We start from the raw sequence: 16,208 nt of genomic DNA, 5'->3' as shown, positions 1-16,208 counted from the left end.
GAGACCTATTCGGTTATTAAATAATCGATTAGATGTTTGATTCACTATAATACAATTTATCCACAAACACCAATTCAAATCTCGATCCAACATCGAGTATTTTTATTCAAATTAATTTAAAAATACCTAACTCCGATTAAACACCTTTTTATTTAGAAATGAAAAGGGGGATGGTTTTGAGTTTTCAACTCCTCTCCTCGATTATTTGAATACGAGTTCTCTTACTCGGTTAGTCAGATAATTGTCATTTCTAACTCGCCTAAGCACAATCAAAACGGATTATTTTCATAATAATGAAATGAAAAGGGGGATGGTTTTAGGCCTTTAACTTCTCCCTTCGATTGGTTGAATACGAGTTTTCTTACTAGGTCAGTTAGACACTCGTCATTTCTTTACAAATCTCTAACCAGATTAAATCAAACTATTTCATAATAACGAAATGAAAAGGGAGATGGTTATAAGCCTTCAACTCCTCTCCTCAATTGTTTGAATACGAGTTCTCTTACCCGGTCAGTCAAACAATTGTCATTTTTCCACAAATTAATAACTCAATCAAATCATTTTCATAATAAACTGTACGAAAAGGGAGATGGTCTTGAGCCTTCGATTCCTCTCCTCAAATGCTTGGATATAAGTTGTCTTACTCAGCCATTCGAGTACTTATCGTTTATCTGAACCACATCAACCATACACAAGCTTATTTTCGTAATCACTCCGATGAAACAGAAAGTGGTCTAGAGTCTTCTATTCCCTTTTTCGATTATTAAGATACGAGTTATCTTACTCGACTATCCGAGTATTTGTCATCCATTCAAAACACCTTAATCATCATTAAATCGTTTTATAATTAAGGATGAAAAAGAAAGTGGTCTAGAGTCTTCTATTCCCTTTCCCGATTATTAGGATACGAGTTGTCTTACTCGACTATTCGAGTAATCGTCATCCAATAAAAATATCTTAACACATCAAATCTATCTTTTCTCACCCTCGTGCGATCGAAACCAATCCAACAAAATATCAAACACATTAACTCAACTTGTCACCCCCGTGTGATCAAAACTCTTTTCAGAAAGAACATTGTTTAATCCCTTCTAATATGCACAACAAACTAGTGCTTAAGCCTCCTCCGAGAGTAGACAAGCCAATGTTTATCCTTTAGAGTGTGATCTAAACAGTTGTTCACTAAAAGACACCAACCAACCGTAGTTCCCCGAACTACGAATACCCTGATTTCCTTATTGCACCATAAGGATACGTAGGCAGGAGATTGCTATATCTTCGTGAGCACACTAATAAAAAACCTCCATTTTCCCTCTTCTGAGGTTTTCCATCCATCTTCATTCTCAATCTTTTATTCACTCGAAGAAAACAAATAACATAAGTTAACATTCAAATCGCAAATTAAACTAAAAGGTTCCCGTTGAGTACAACGGACGTGAGGGGTGCTAATATCTTCCCCTTGCATAATCGACTCCCGAACCCGAATATGGTTGCGACGACCATTATTCTATTTTTAAAGATTTTATCGATATTTTCCTATTCCTTCATTGGAATAAATAAAGTTCGGTGGCGACTCTGTTTGAACTAATTTTTTTTTGCGACCATCGAGAGTAATCGTATTTTTCGAGATACGACACCCATGTCGGGGTTCTGAGACTCCAAAAAAGTTGGAGGGATTCCCAACGAATTGTTCCCCTCAGTAATCACAACTACTGTGGGACAATTCGATGTCTAAGCGATTCTAATAGATAGAGGAAACTCATATGATATCCTTTACTCATCATTATCTGAGATGATGGGCTTAGACCAAGGAAGCTTGATACCATACGATGATTCATATTTATAAGCATTTAATGGGACAACTACTTGCCCCCAGGGCTATATAGAACCGATGGTATCCGTGTGGGAACGCAGAGAAATCTAAGCTATCAATACTCAGTTCCTAGTCATCCCATGCAGGAGCCTTTATAATTTCATCTTGGGTAGGCCTTTCATTGCAGAATTGGACGTCGTGGCCTCGCTTATGCACATAAAACTCAAATACCACAACCTTCATGGAAAGCTGGCTGTCTTGCTCACTGATCTCGAAACGGACAAAAATATACACAATGCACTCCAATGGGATCAAGAAGAAAGTACAACCATGGAGATCAATATGACCTCCCTTATATGGAAACTATGAAACCTATGCAATCGTACTATAAAACATGGCTATGCAAAGTGAACCACATCCCAAGAAATAAGTAGTTGGATACCCGCTTGGTTATTTTTTGCTTTATTCTTTTATCATATTCGTATATGTAAACTCACATGTATAAGCTATGATGTATCTTAGACATACCATTCCCTATTATAAATACAGTCACTAAAAGTCTGAATTGTTTGTTCCTTTGTGATTATTGACAATAAAAGCAAGAACGGTGCATAACCAACACATTTGACACCCTAATTAAATATCTTGGTGTGTTAACTAAGATACTTTCCACGTACGACTACAACAATCAAAACCCCCATTACTTTGCCCACGTGAAGATTGAAGGGTCTTTTCGAATACATTTAGTATGCCCGACTATAATAATCAATTCCACACAGTGCCTTCCACGTCTTCAGAATTCAAGGGTGCTTTTGGATACACTTAGTACGCACGACTACAACAATCAATTCCCCACAATGCCTCGCGGGTCTTCCTAATCCATGGGAGATGTCCGAGATGCTTTACATGTCCGACTACATCAACCAATTCCCCCAGAGGTGCTATCGGAGACGTTTTTCATGTACGAATACAACATTCAAATACCCCTTGTCAAAGAAATACACATTTTCACGCGTAGTCGATGCACACCCCTTCGGATCTATCCAATCCAAGGGCAAGCTTGGTGAAGCCAAGAGACATACACCTCGACCTGAGCTCTCACCTCAGGGAAGGGACATGGATCCTCTATCTTTGGCCGGATATGTTCCTCTTTGAAGCGGAGCGGAGTTCAAAGCATGGTCGCATCTATCCGACTTGATGCCCCTCGTTTGTAAGTATAATTCGAAACATAACCACAATTAACTAGACTTATGCAATATCCATATAAACGTGATTAAGACATAGTTGTGTCTAGTTGGTTCGATATGAAATACTTATAAGTACAATTGCAAGCATGAACACATAGAGTAGGGCTCATATTTTGTCAGTTCTTATCCAACATATGGACATATCAAATTTACCAATGCTTCCTCCGCGAGCACATTCTGAGTCTAGCCACGTGCTACTACCTCGATATTCTGTCAAAGAAATGCGTACACCTTAACGCATTGTACTCTAAAAAGAAGTACCCATGCACGACTAAACGAAATACTTAAGGTCATTTACACTTTAAATAAATATCATCTACTACTCTTTATATAAAACAAACTATGAAAATCGTAGGGCCCAAAAGCAAGCCCTAGCTCCCCTCAAATCATAAGTATCCTCGGGTCCCAACCGGCCAATAACAACCAACAAATAAGCAATAATATTAAAATATTAATAAGGCTCCGAGGCACAAAATCCCAGTGCCTACTTTAGAGCCCAATTACAAACAATATTGTGTATAAATAGATCAACGTCTGGCGGGTGAAGTCTACTCACCTTAACACCGTTTGTCCAAAAATAAAAAGGTTGGCACATTGCAATATTATCTACATTTTGGTATTTTTTTTCTCTAACAGTTTTTGTGGTAGAATGTTTTTTTTAAATCACATGCTTATGAGTGGACCACAACAATACAAGGTAAAACCACATCTAAAGCAGAACAAACGCATTATTAAACAAGAATGGTGAAAAAATCCAGTAACACTGAAGACACGTCAATATTATGTAGAGAGAGAGAGAGAGAGAGAGAGAGAGAGAGATGAGCATAAGATCCCTATTCAAGGATAGAGACAATCCGACCATCTTGGACAACTTGACCTGGGCGAATTTGCTCCCTAAAAAAAACAGCGGACAATGGAAATGCTTCACTTGTTGCAATATATTTTTAAAAGACTCCACAACCTCCCCAAGATTCACAGAGACACAATCTTTCAATTGTTGATCCAGGGAAGCATTTTGCTTGCATAAGAACTCAAACTCTTTCTGAGTATATTCAAGAGCTCGGGTCCTTTCCTTCAACGTTCTCGACAGATGCATTACTTGACCATCGACAGTAATAGAAAGGTCGAACGGAGCCAAAGCTTTACGTACCTCCTGTAGAGAACCATGAAACTTATGAAGTTCCCTTAAATAAGTATCATGTTTGGATGCCAAAATGTTTACACTTCTCTTCATCCGAGTTCTTTCCTAATGCACCTAGTCTGTCCAAAGAGCTTCCCAAAAGTCGAATTCAGCCAAGGATAAAGTGACAAAAGTACACTTAGCATAAAGGGCCAGGGTGTTTTACTCCTACCGTAAGGACTGTCAGGAGAGGCCAGCGAATAATGACCATTCATCATCGAAGGGTGAATCACGACGATTGTGAGATGGGTTGTGGCAAGAGTCGGGATCCACATGCGAATTCGGGAGAGCAATATTTCGAGAAAGTTCTGGGGAAGGAAGAAAACCCACAGTAGGGCCAGGTGATTGTATTCCTTACTTTAATACATGGACCCTCACTTCATCCTCAATTGCACCTACATTAAAATACTATCGTTATTCCAAAATAAGCACAACAAAGGGAAACCAACAATGAAGAGTAAAAAAGATTCTGATCTTACCAAAGGAAATTCAGCGACCTTCGCGAGAATGAGTCCCCTTCAACAGGGAGATGTCCATCAAATGCTTCTGACGCTTCTTATCAACCTCGCCCGAGGGGATTATACCTGTGACATAACCTAAGCGGTTAGAAAGATCCAAGAACTTTTTCTTTTGAAAAGAATCCTTGACAATAAATTCACTATCTCCATAAACATAATAGTCGTTCTCCAAAAAAAATGTTTCGTCGACCTACAATGCAGAAACAACAACTTACATTTACCTTCCACCATCGTCTCAATCTTGCAAACAGTTGCGTGATCCTAGAGATGAAAGGGGTAACCAAAAAGAACCAGTCTGTAAAAGACGGTGGCTCAGGAAAACTTCAAAAACCCGAGTCGACATCAAAAGACCAACTCCCACTCCCTGGGTCGGGATAAAGTACTCTGATTGCAGTGGATGAGATGAAATAACTAAACAACAAAAGGTTTTCCATTCAGATACTCGCACTAGTACTGAAAGGCCTTAATGTATGGCCAACTAGCAGAACAAAGTTAAGATGGAGCCACCATTAAATAGTTAAAAACACCAACTTCAAAAGCAGTAAAGGGAAAATGAACCCCAAAGATGAAAATACACTCATACAGAGGAATGGTACAATTACCATTCTCGTTACAAACCTGTCTTCATCACTAGGAATAGTAAGCCCCCAAAGCGACGGTTCACCCACACCAGAAAAGGCTCCATTTAAGTTCCCTTCTTTGGTAAACATCGAGACAGTTGAAGAAAATATGGAGCCTTCCCATGGAGAGGATGGGTTCACCAAATTCTTTTTCACAATTTTCCGAGATCTTTTCGCCATATCACGGTGGTAAATCCAAGAACAAAGAAGAAATGTTTCAGAGGAGAAAAAGAAATAACTGTTCAGAAATGAGGAGAAAGAAAACCTAGAAGAGGATTGACTTTAGTTCTCCCTACATTTATGAACTGACCTTGTGAAACAAAAGGTGTCCTATCAACAGTCATGCCTATCAAACGTAATACTTGAGTATTTCAGTTCCCTAGAAAGATCATAATCACTCCTCAAAGCCCCCACGCTTATTGCTTAAACATTAGGGCTTATGGGGAAACTGTTTTGGTCAGACCATATTCATCTCGACCCAACCACTCTTTCAGAGATCCAACCACTATAAGAAAAGAACTTCCCGGACTGCTGCCCTAATCCAACCACCATGAGACGCGACGTCCCAGATTCATATTAGGTATCTACCAAGCTTCTTGGATGTTCTCATAACCACTAGGCCTTCAGTGATCTAGAAGCAAGAGATCCATACCTCCAACGCATCCTACGGTCCCCCGCATTCCACGTCGGAAAAGTAACAAGACAATTATTTTTCTTTAAGATGACGTAATTTCATATAACAAGTTTAAAACACAATTTGAATACTCTCTCATCATTCACATACTGACTTGAGCATCAGAGTGCTAATCTTGCAGATGCACCATCTACTCTGTCACATCGTAAGCTCTTATCCATCGTAGCTTCAGCAATTTTACACATTTTTTATTCCGAAATGGAATACCAGATTTAATTTCGGATGATTATATATATATATATATATATATATATATATATATATATATATATATATATATATATATATATATATATATATATATATATATATATAAACTAAGACTTAAAACAATAAGAAAAGCAATGTAAAAAGGCTATAAAGTTTTTTTCCTTTATATTTGATTTGACCTTTAAAAATAAAATGACAAACGAGTTGAAAAGTCTTCTCCCACTCATAAATCGAAAGACTAAAGAAAAAAATAACCTCGCACTTGCCACTTACGAATAATCTCTTTCTATATATTCACACAATTATTACATAATCCATCATCAATAGAACGCGCTTTTCTTTCCAAGTAACTTCCGTTACTCACCTACCTACCAACATGTCGCTGCCGGAATGTTCAGCTACACAACTAGCGCAGCTCATCGGTCCCAACGCTACAAACGCCGTAGCCGCCGCTGATTTCATCTGCAGCCAGTTTACAGCGGTGGGAAAAAGGTTCGTTGACACACAATACGCGGTGGATAACACATATCTTCTATTCTCAGCTTATCTTGTTTTCTCTATGCAACTTGGTTTCGCTATGCTCTGTGCCGGTTCAGTTCGAGCCAAAAACACCATGAACATCATGCTTACAAACGTTCTAGACGCCGCCGCCGGTGGGCTGTTTTACTATCTCTTCGGTTTCGCCTTTGCCTTCGGTGGACCTTCAAACGGTTTCATCGGAAAACATTTCTTCGGCCTCAAAGACGTTCCGTCAGAAGCTTTTGATTACAGTTATTTTCTTTATCAGTGGGCTTTCGCCATAGCAGCCGCCGGCATCACCAGCGGCTCTATAGCAGAACGAACACAGTTTGTTGCTTATCTTATTTACTCCTCCTTTCTCACTGGCTTTGTTTACCCTGTTGTTTCTCATTGGTTTTGGTCTAGTGATGGTTGGGCTAGCGCAACCAACACAAATAACCTCTTGTTTAGCACCGGAGTCATCGATTTCGCTGGCTCCGGTGTTGTTCATATGGTTGGTGGTATTGCTGGTCTTTGGGGAGCGCTTATTGAAGGTCCGCGAATTGGAAGATTCGATCATAACGGTCGAGCTGTCACTCTTCGCGGACACAGCGCTTCTCTAGTTGTTCTGGGAACTTTCATGCTTTGGTTTGGTTGGTATGGTTTCAACCCTGGCTCCTTCACCAAGATTCTAAGCTCTTATGAGTCAGGTAACTACTCTACAACTTGAAAAATTATTTTTTCTTTTTTAATTTTAATTATAAGTTTCTAATTTTAATTCTTAAGTTGTTTTATACAAACTCAATTTCTATTAATAGATTTGAAACATAATTTTTTTAAAGATTTAAATTGTGAATTTCTATTTTAGGTACTTATTATGGTCAATGGAGTGCGGTGGGTAGAACGGCGGTGACGACAACACTGGCAGGATGTACGGCGGCGTTGACTACACTTTTCGGGAAAAGAATTCTCTCCGGTCACTGGAACGTTACCGATGTGTGCAACGGACTATTAGGCGGATTCGCGGCAATAACCGCCGGGTGTTCCGTGGTTGAGCCATGGGCAGCGATAGTATGTGGATTTATCGCCGCGGTGGTTCTGATCTCGTGTAACGTACTCGCGGAAAAGGTGCGTTACGATGATCCATTAGAAGCAGCGCAGCTTCACGGAGGATGTGGCGCGTGGGGTATAATATTCACCGCTTTGTTTGCTAAAAAGGAGTATGTGAACCAGGTTTACCCGGGTAAACTGGACCGACCCTATGGGCTATTTATGGGTGGTGGAGGGAAGTTATTAGGGGCACACGTGATTCAAATTTTGGTTATTATTGGTTGGGTCAGTGCAACCATGGGTCCTCTTTTCTTTGCTTTGAATAAAATGAAGTTGTTAAGGATCTCAGCTGAAGATGAACTTGCGGGTATGGATCTGACCCGACATGGTGGTTTTGCTTATGAAGATGAGACACATAAACATGGGATTCATTTGAGGAAAATTGATCATAACTCTTCTTCTACTCCCACTCCCACTCCCACCACAGATTTGTGATAACGATGATAATAATAATTGAATTTCATTTTGTATTTTTCTTACTTTAAGTTTTTTATTTATATTTTCTAGATTAGATTTGTACGGACATTGTAATTTTGATTTTTATTGGTCGTACATTACTTTGTGCTAAAGGATCCAATTGGAGATGTTATAAAAGTTTGGGTGGGTAGTTGTTTGTTGACTAATGGCAAGTTTGAAATGACAAGTGGCAGTAAAAATATTGGCTCTAGTTCTAGGAAAATGTTTCGGTGGTTCCTGTGTTCTATCGTTAGAATATTATGAAGGAGTTTGTGATGTATTTTTTTGTTACGGAGTTTTAAATTTTATGAATAAGTTTGCATTAATAATTTTAGGATTGTGTAAATTATAAGCGAATACACATTTCTTTGCTATCGTAGAAATTCTCTTTATGGTAACGTAACGGTGTTGTTGTGATAGTCATTTCCACTTACGTTCTAAATAAGTACTATAGTAATTTACTTATGATGTTTTTTGATTGGTCATAAAGGGACAATTACTTTGGGTAAAAAACAACTATGTAAATGAAGGAATTGGACTTTCTCCAAATCTTAAAATGAAATAAACACTATATTACTCCAAATCTTAAAATGAAATAGACACAAAATATTTTTTAAAATAAATAAATTGTATTCTTGTTAAATCATGTTAGTTGATAGATGTTCAATAACATTTTATTAATATTTGATTGTATGAGTTTAAGTTGAAATTCGTGACATCTTATTTATTTACGTTTAAATAATAATATTTTTAGAGTACTAGATTGAAAAAATTATTTTTTATAATCATATTTTAGTATAATATCATTATTATAAATATTGTTCTGCTAAAGTATCATAATTAGTGTTGATTGAATGTGTTGGATTCTTGAATATGTGGTTTTGATCTTTGATGCGGTGACACGGATGGACCTACAAGATTATCACTTCAACGCTCAAGTTGTGAAGAAAAGTTATTCTTGACCTTAATTATAGTATTGATGAAGACAAACACATCAACAAAAAGAAGACAAAGCTTGAAGGCTAGCACAATCAAACTCAAATGATCATAAAATTTTGAAAATTAAAAGAAAGAATCAAGATGGTTAGAATATGTATTACAATTCATATTATATATCTTAATGACTCATAATATATCACACATATTCAACTCAAACCTTTCATGCATGTTGTTACAAGGTTGTTTTTCACATTTTCAAATAGCTGTAACGGGTAACACAAAACCTGTAATCGATTACAGGCATCAACAAGCATCCATTTTTTTGTAGTGAATACTTTAATTTTTGAAAAATAGGCATGAAGGCACATCTCGAAACACAAGGAGTAGAAGTTTGGGATGCTGTAGAAAATGATTTGTTTGTTCCCACAAGTGTTGTCAATGGCGTTGGTACAACAAATATCAAAAGTTCATGGACCGATGATGATAAGAAAAAAGTTCTCTATGACAAGAAAGCAAAGAATCTTATTCAAGCACCCATAAGCATGAATGAATTATTCTATGTCTCTCAATGCACAATGACGAAAGAAATATGAGATACGTTAGTGTTCACTCGTGAAAGAACCGTTGAAGTAAAAAGATCAAGATTGAACACTTTAAGTCAAGAGTATGAATTGTTCAGAATGCAGCTCTGAGAATCAATTCTTGACATGTAGAAAATATTTGTGCACTTCACCAATCATTTAATCGATCTCAGTAAGACTTTTTCTAACGATGAACTTAACCTTAAAGTAATTAGATCTTTGACCAGAGAATGACAACCAAAAGTGACAGTGATATAAAAAAAGAAGAGTCTATCCAACATGACTTTTGCAACATTGTTCAGAAAACTCCAAGAGCATAAAATAGAACTTGAAAGATTGGAGAAACATAAAATTTCAAGTAAAAGAATTAAAAGATATTGCCTTAAAGATGAAAGTCAAAAATCATGATAGCAATCAAGAGGATGAGTCCACTTATGATGATGATGATCTTATCAAATTTTTTGAAAAGTTCTTAAGAAAAGAAAGAAAAAAACATTTAGAAATAAACACCAATAAGGAGGGTTACCTGCTTTGAATGTGGAAAAAGAGGACATGTCAAGAGTGAATACTCTACACTTGAAAATAAAGATAAACTCAAAGGCAAGAAGATCATGCAAGCAAGGCATTGATGGCATCACATCATTCAAGTGATGAAGAACATGAGGTTAGTGATTTTAAAATTGATGATATTCCTTCATATGATGAAACACAAAATGCTTTTAATGAATTACATGATGAATTTTTGAAACTTTCTAGAAAATATTCAAAATAAAAGAAAACTATTTTAAATCTAGAAAGTGAGGTTAGTAGCACAAAAGTGGAGTTAGACTTAATCAAAAATTCAGTATGCAATAATTGTTCATCTCTTGAGTCTAAATATTGTTGACTTAAACTAAGTGATCATGAAATATGAAAAATGTCAAATTGGTTTATAAAATGTGTTAAGTAGTCAAAGATTTTTAAATAATAAATATGGACTTGGCTTTACTAATTTTGATAATCCTAGTACAAGTCAAAACATTTTTGTAAAGGTTACTAGCAAATTCAACAATGAAGGATAAAAAAAAAAGAACATGTTGTAAATCATCATAAAATGCCTTATGATAGAAATAGCTTTTATGTCAATAAAATGAATCATGTGTTTAAATCTATTTGTTTTTATTGTAATGCAAAAGAACATACTTCTAATGCTTGCTACCTAAGAAATTATGATATTTCTTATGGTGAGTATATATGGGCGAGGAAGGTATCTAACTTAAGAAGACCCAAAGAAAATTAGGTACCTAAGTATTACTAATTGGTTTGTATGTATTTGAAGATCATATGCTAGTATTATCAAATCATGATTGATCCTTCAAGACACAAGACCATATGATATGGTAGTTTTAAAATTTTCATTTAATGAAAAAGATGTTTTGGAGAAACATCAACATTGTTATGAACTTCGACATCAAATATTTATGAAGAAGATAAGTGTCTAAATTCTGTGCTATTAATTTTCATCTATCATGATATATCTTTCCTACGTTATCACTTCCATATCTACTTTTTCTTCTTTTTGATGATGTGAAAAGGGGGAGAAATAATAGATATTGTACTTTTTCTTGTTCATAATATTTTTAGGGGAGAAAACCTTGAATTGCAAAAGAAAGGGGGAGATATACAAGATATGGGGAGATTCTAGTTGCTGCACAAAATTGTAAATCTCATATATATTGAAGCAACTTAATAATGAACAAGAAAATTTCAAAGGATATTTTTCATCATCAAAAACAGGGAGAATGTGAAGAAAAGTTCTTCTAGACCTTGGTTATAGTTTTGATGAAGAAAAACACATCAACAAAAAGAAGACAAAGCTTGAAGGCTAGAATAATCAAGCTCAAATGATCATAAAGCTTTGGAAATTAAAGGAAAGAATCAAGATGGTTAGAGTATGTTACAGTTTATATTATATATCTTAATGGCTCAGAATATATCATGCATATTCATCTCAAACCTTTCATGTATCTTTCAAAATATCTTGGAACCTAACCATGTTGTTACAAAGGTGTTTTTCACATTTTCAAACAGTTGTAACCGGTTACACAAAACCTATAATCGGTTACAGGTATGAAATTTTTAGTAAATCCTATAGTTGTAGCCAGCTACAACATTATGGTGATCAGTTACCATTGAAGCAACATGACTTTATATGAATCAACATGAGTCTAAAAGGTTGCAAACCTTCATGGAATTGTTTCTAAACATACGCATCAATTTATATAGGTATTTTATGATGTATATAAAGGTTCATACATCAGAATTAGAAATTACCTCTTGCACATTTTAATTTTACATAATCGAAACAAGTTTTTCAAGTGTTCATATTTCCATCAAAAATGAAACTTTGTGCATAACTTTCATTTCAATGAAAATAATTTCATTCATAATAATTTGAGCACTTAAGTATATATGTTTGGATTATGATCAAGAGAAATATAAGATCAATTTCTACATAATTGATACAAGATCAAAAACTTCTACTTAATTATCAAAATTTTGTTATTGATCACAAAGTGTTAAGTGATATTTGTTTGACATAGAAAGTGGTGTGCTTTATGTTCAAGTGTAAAAGAAAGTGGTGTACTTTCTTGTTTATGTTAGAAGAGTGTATGAGTGACCTTGGTGTGAGGTTTGTACATATTATAACATTGTGAAATCTCTCACGGGGTGTGAGGTTTGTACATATTATAACATTGTGAAATCTCTCACAGGGTGTGAGGGGACTAGATGTACCATTGGTTGGAAAGGGGTACTAGTATATATCTTTATGTATTTAATTTTTGTACTTTAATGTTATGTTATTCCTCATTCAAAACAGCCACTGCATCTTATTCTAAACCAAAAAATTAAAAATAAAAGGAACTTTATTAAATATCAAGAAAACTCCTTCAAGTTTAACTCAACCCCCTCTTAGATTATGCACTTCAATACTTACACAAATCAGTTACAGAGTCCAAGACGAATAAAGTGAAAAGTGAAGATATAAAAAGTGTACCTTGAATCTCACATGTATTGATTATATATCTTGGATCATTTTCATTGTGTTATGCATGGTTGGGATAAACATGTGGATCTCCCGCATTAGGCCTTTGACTGACCCATAACAGTTTCCTCAAAGGCTTATCGGGTGTTCACCAGACGGAAAGTCTTTCAGAGTTATGGTTGACACTTAGTTATCACATCCGACTATAAAGAGAAGTGGGGAGGCCATGGATCAATTACAGAATTAATGGGAAAGAAGTGCATTAAATTTCTTTCCCATCATTGAGACATTTCATCGGTTTTTCAGGCACATGGCTTTAGGATCCTATGTTAAGGATGATGCTTTTCTCTAGGGCATTCGAGTGCACTTGAGTTCACTTGTATTCCCAAGGCGAAATCTGGTTGTTAATTTGTATCTTTCCATTTTCCTTTTTATTTGGTTCTCTCTCTCTCTCTCTCTCTCTCTCTCTCCAAAGGTCTCTTGACCTTTTGGGAGAACTTTTTGGCATTTATGAGAGTCGGTTTTCCCTATTAGAGCATTTCCTTTCTTCCTAGAAGCATTTTCTTCACCGTTCACCTTCTTCAGAATGAAGCTTTCTATTCTTTTCGCGTAAATGATCACCATGTAAGTTTATCTATGGTTTATGGAAGTATTGATTTCCACATTTGATATAATATAAACATCTTCTAGTTTAAATTCTCATCGCCCAGTTAACAATCATTCAACTTCACTCATTATAATTATCTAATAATTTTAAGTCAGAGAGGTTTTCTAGTGGTTCTCTTGATAGAGAAACTTCCCTTAGCGAGTCTTCCTTCAACGCTCTTCTTTTTTATGACGACATTGGAAGTGATCACTCAATCAGTTCTTCGATAGCTCCGTCCACAAGTAATGGAAATTTATCCTTCCCTGCTTTAACTACACCGGAGATGAAAGTTGTTGTCTTGAACAAGGAATAAACTTATAACTTCATTAAGACTTACCATAATATTTATGGTCGAGATCCAGGTGATGTCTGTAACACCCTTGATTGCTTTAGGGATTATCAACTGACCCCACAAACCAACACGGGTATTTTCAGCATATTTTGACCTCACTCACATGCTTTCCAGAAAAATTCTCAGAAGATCACCCATCCAAATACTACTCCAAGTCAAGCACGCTTAACTGTGGAGTTCTTATCTATTGGGTTACCGAAAAGAAGATGCATCTTGTTGGTATAAGTAGTACCAATTAATCCTTATAAGCATTTCTTCAACCATGCAGTCTCATACCTGCATAACCTCAGGATCCCTCTCATTCCGATGTGAATTCAATTTTCCCCCTAGAAGCTGTTAGGAGTGTCTCATTGTCAGGCCTCATGCACCGACAACCACTCCCTCGCCCTCGGGTGTAACATGTAACCACTCATTGTCCTCTCTGCCTTGGGTGTTACAATGTCAAGATTAAAGATCATCTAGTTTATGGGACCCAACCTAAGAGTGTAGAATGGCTCATGTTATTTGATGTCTTCCGAGCTAACGAGGTACCTCTAAAGAGGATTGAGCTAGTGGAACCAGTTTATGCAAACAAGTATAGATGTATGGACTATATAATATTGTGAATGCTTTCTGCTTTAAATAATCTTGTAGTCGTGAGAGAGGCTAACATTGAAACATGTAATCCCTCTGATTGGTCAGTTATCCATGTGGAATTAGGAAAAAGGACAAGTAGCAACTTCGAGGATTGTTATATTCCTTTCTATGAATATCTATTCACTCAGATAGATATGTTTTTTCCATTTTTCCATTTTGAAGTGAATGTGTTTAGATTTTTGAATGTTGCCCCCTCGCGGCTTCATCTAAAAGCCTGGGATTTTATACGAGCATTTGAATTCTTGGCAAATTATAGGTCTTGGAAGCATTATTATTGGATATTCTTCCATCTTTTTTTTGTGATACATACCTCTTGGAATAACATCTGGGGTCAAGGGTTCATCGTGTTGCATCAAAAAGTTCCCTAGTTTAGCCTTTGTGCTGAGAGCTGGGATGACTTTCGAGATCGCTTCATGCGAGTAAGGCCATGTACTCTGGGGTCCATTTTTCATTTTGTCAGGTTCCTACTAAGCTTCCTCTTTCTACCAACTATCAAGGCTTTCCCCCTCATTCGTGCAAAGATAAGTTTCAAAAGTATTGGACTTGCACTACTACAAAATAGACCTTTCGTAACACCCATTTTACAACGGTTTTCCTGTTAACCGTGGTAATATTTTTTTTGGCGTTTTTTTTTTGTATTTACTAAAAGAAATATCACAACGATCGTAGGTACCAACCGTGGTGAAAAGTGGCGCATGGTAATGAGTTCGAATCCTAGCACATACAATTTTGTTTTTATTTATTTTTAAGCCATTTTTCATCACAGTTGGAACTTCCAACCGTCGTGAAAAGTGGCGCCTGGTAATGAGATCAAATCCTAACATCTACAATTTTGTTTTTATTTATTTATTAAAAGACATACAACAACGGTTGTTTAAAGTAATCGTTGTGATAGGTACAATTTTTTTATTAAAGTAAGCTTGTTTATTGAGTTTCTTCACCGTTCTTAAACAAACCTTTTTCGTCTATTTAGTGAGTATCAACGCTCAAGACACTACGAATAGTGATCCGTGTGAAACCTAAAACTTAGATGAACTTCCAACTTAGACTAACTTCATCTTCTACCTCCAAACATCTTCTTCCATTTATGAATCTCTATTTCTCCATTAAGTCAAACTCAAAAACATAATTTCTTCCATAAACAAAACTCAAAAATATCATTTCTTTCATTAACAGATTTTAGAACTCCATCACCTCTTCTCCAACTTGAATGAGACAAGGAAAACATGGATTCAAGTTAACAATGTTGGTTGTTTTTCTTGTTGTTGTTGTTGTTGTTGTAATTACTCTTGTTATTCTTATTGTTGTTCTTATTGTTGTTCTTGTTGTTGTTATTGTTGTTGTTGTTGTTGTTCTTCTTCTTCTTCTTCTTGTTATTGTTGTTGTTATTGTTGTTGTTATTGTTATTGTTTTTGTTGTTCTTCTTTTTCTTGTTGTTCTTGTTGTAGTTCTTGCTATTCTTGTTGTTCTTGTTTTTGTTCTTCTTATTCTTACTGTTGTTATTGTTCTACTGCTGCATTTATTTTATTTTATTAAAAGACATACAACAACGGTTGTTTAAATTAACCGTTGTGATAGGGTGAGGCATACAACAATAGTTGTTTAAAGTAATCATTGTGGTAGGTAGCGTGCTACTTGACTTATAATAACGATCGCACGATCGTGGTGGAAAGTGTCATACAT

General features: G+C 35.9%; 1 protein-coding gene across 1 annotated transcript; it reads left to right on the top strand.

Annotated features, from left to right (window-relative positions):
* Nucleotides 1-6,538: 6,538 nt before the first annotated feature.
* On the top strand, nt 6,539-8,626 carry LOC127091858 (ammonium transporter 1 member 1). The gene is made up of 2 exons (XM_051030573.1): nt 6,539-7,490; nt 7,649-8,626. The coding sequence occupies exons 1-2, from the start codon at nt 6,659-6,661 to the stop codon at nt 8,323-8,325; spliced, it is 1,509 nt and encodes a 502-aa protein (XP_050886530.1). The 5' UTR covers nt 6,539-6,658; the 3' UTR covers nt 8,326-8,626.
* The last annotated feature ends 7,582 nt before the right edge of the window (nt 8,627-16,208 follow it).

Source organism: Lathyrus oleraceus, chromosome 6 (assembly GCF_024323335.1).
Source record: "Lathyrus oleraceus cultivar Zhongwan6 chromosome 6, CAAS_Psat_ZW6_1.0, whole genome shotgun sequence".
Classification (NCBI taxonomy): domain Eukaryota; kingdom Viridiplantae; phylum Streptophyta; class Magnoliopsida; order Fabales; family Fabaceae; genus Lathyrus; species Lathyrus oleraceus.
This window is presented reverse-complemented; position numbering and strand designations above follow the sequence as displayed.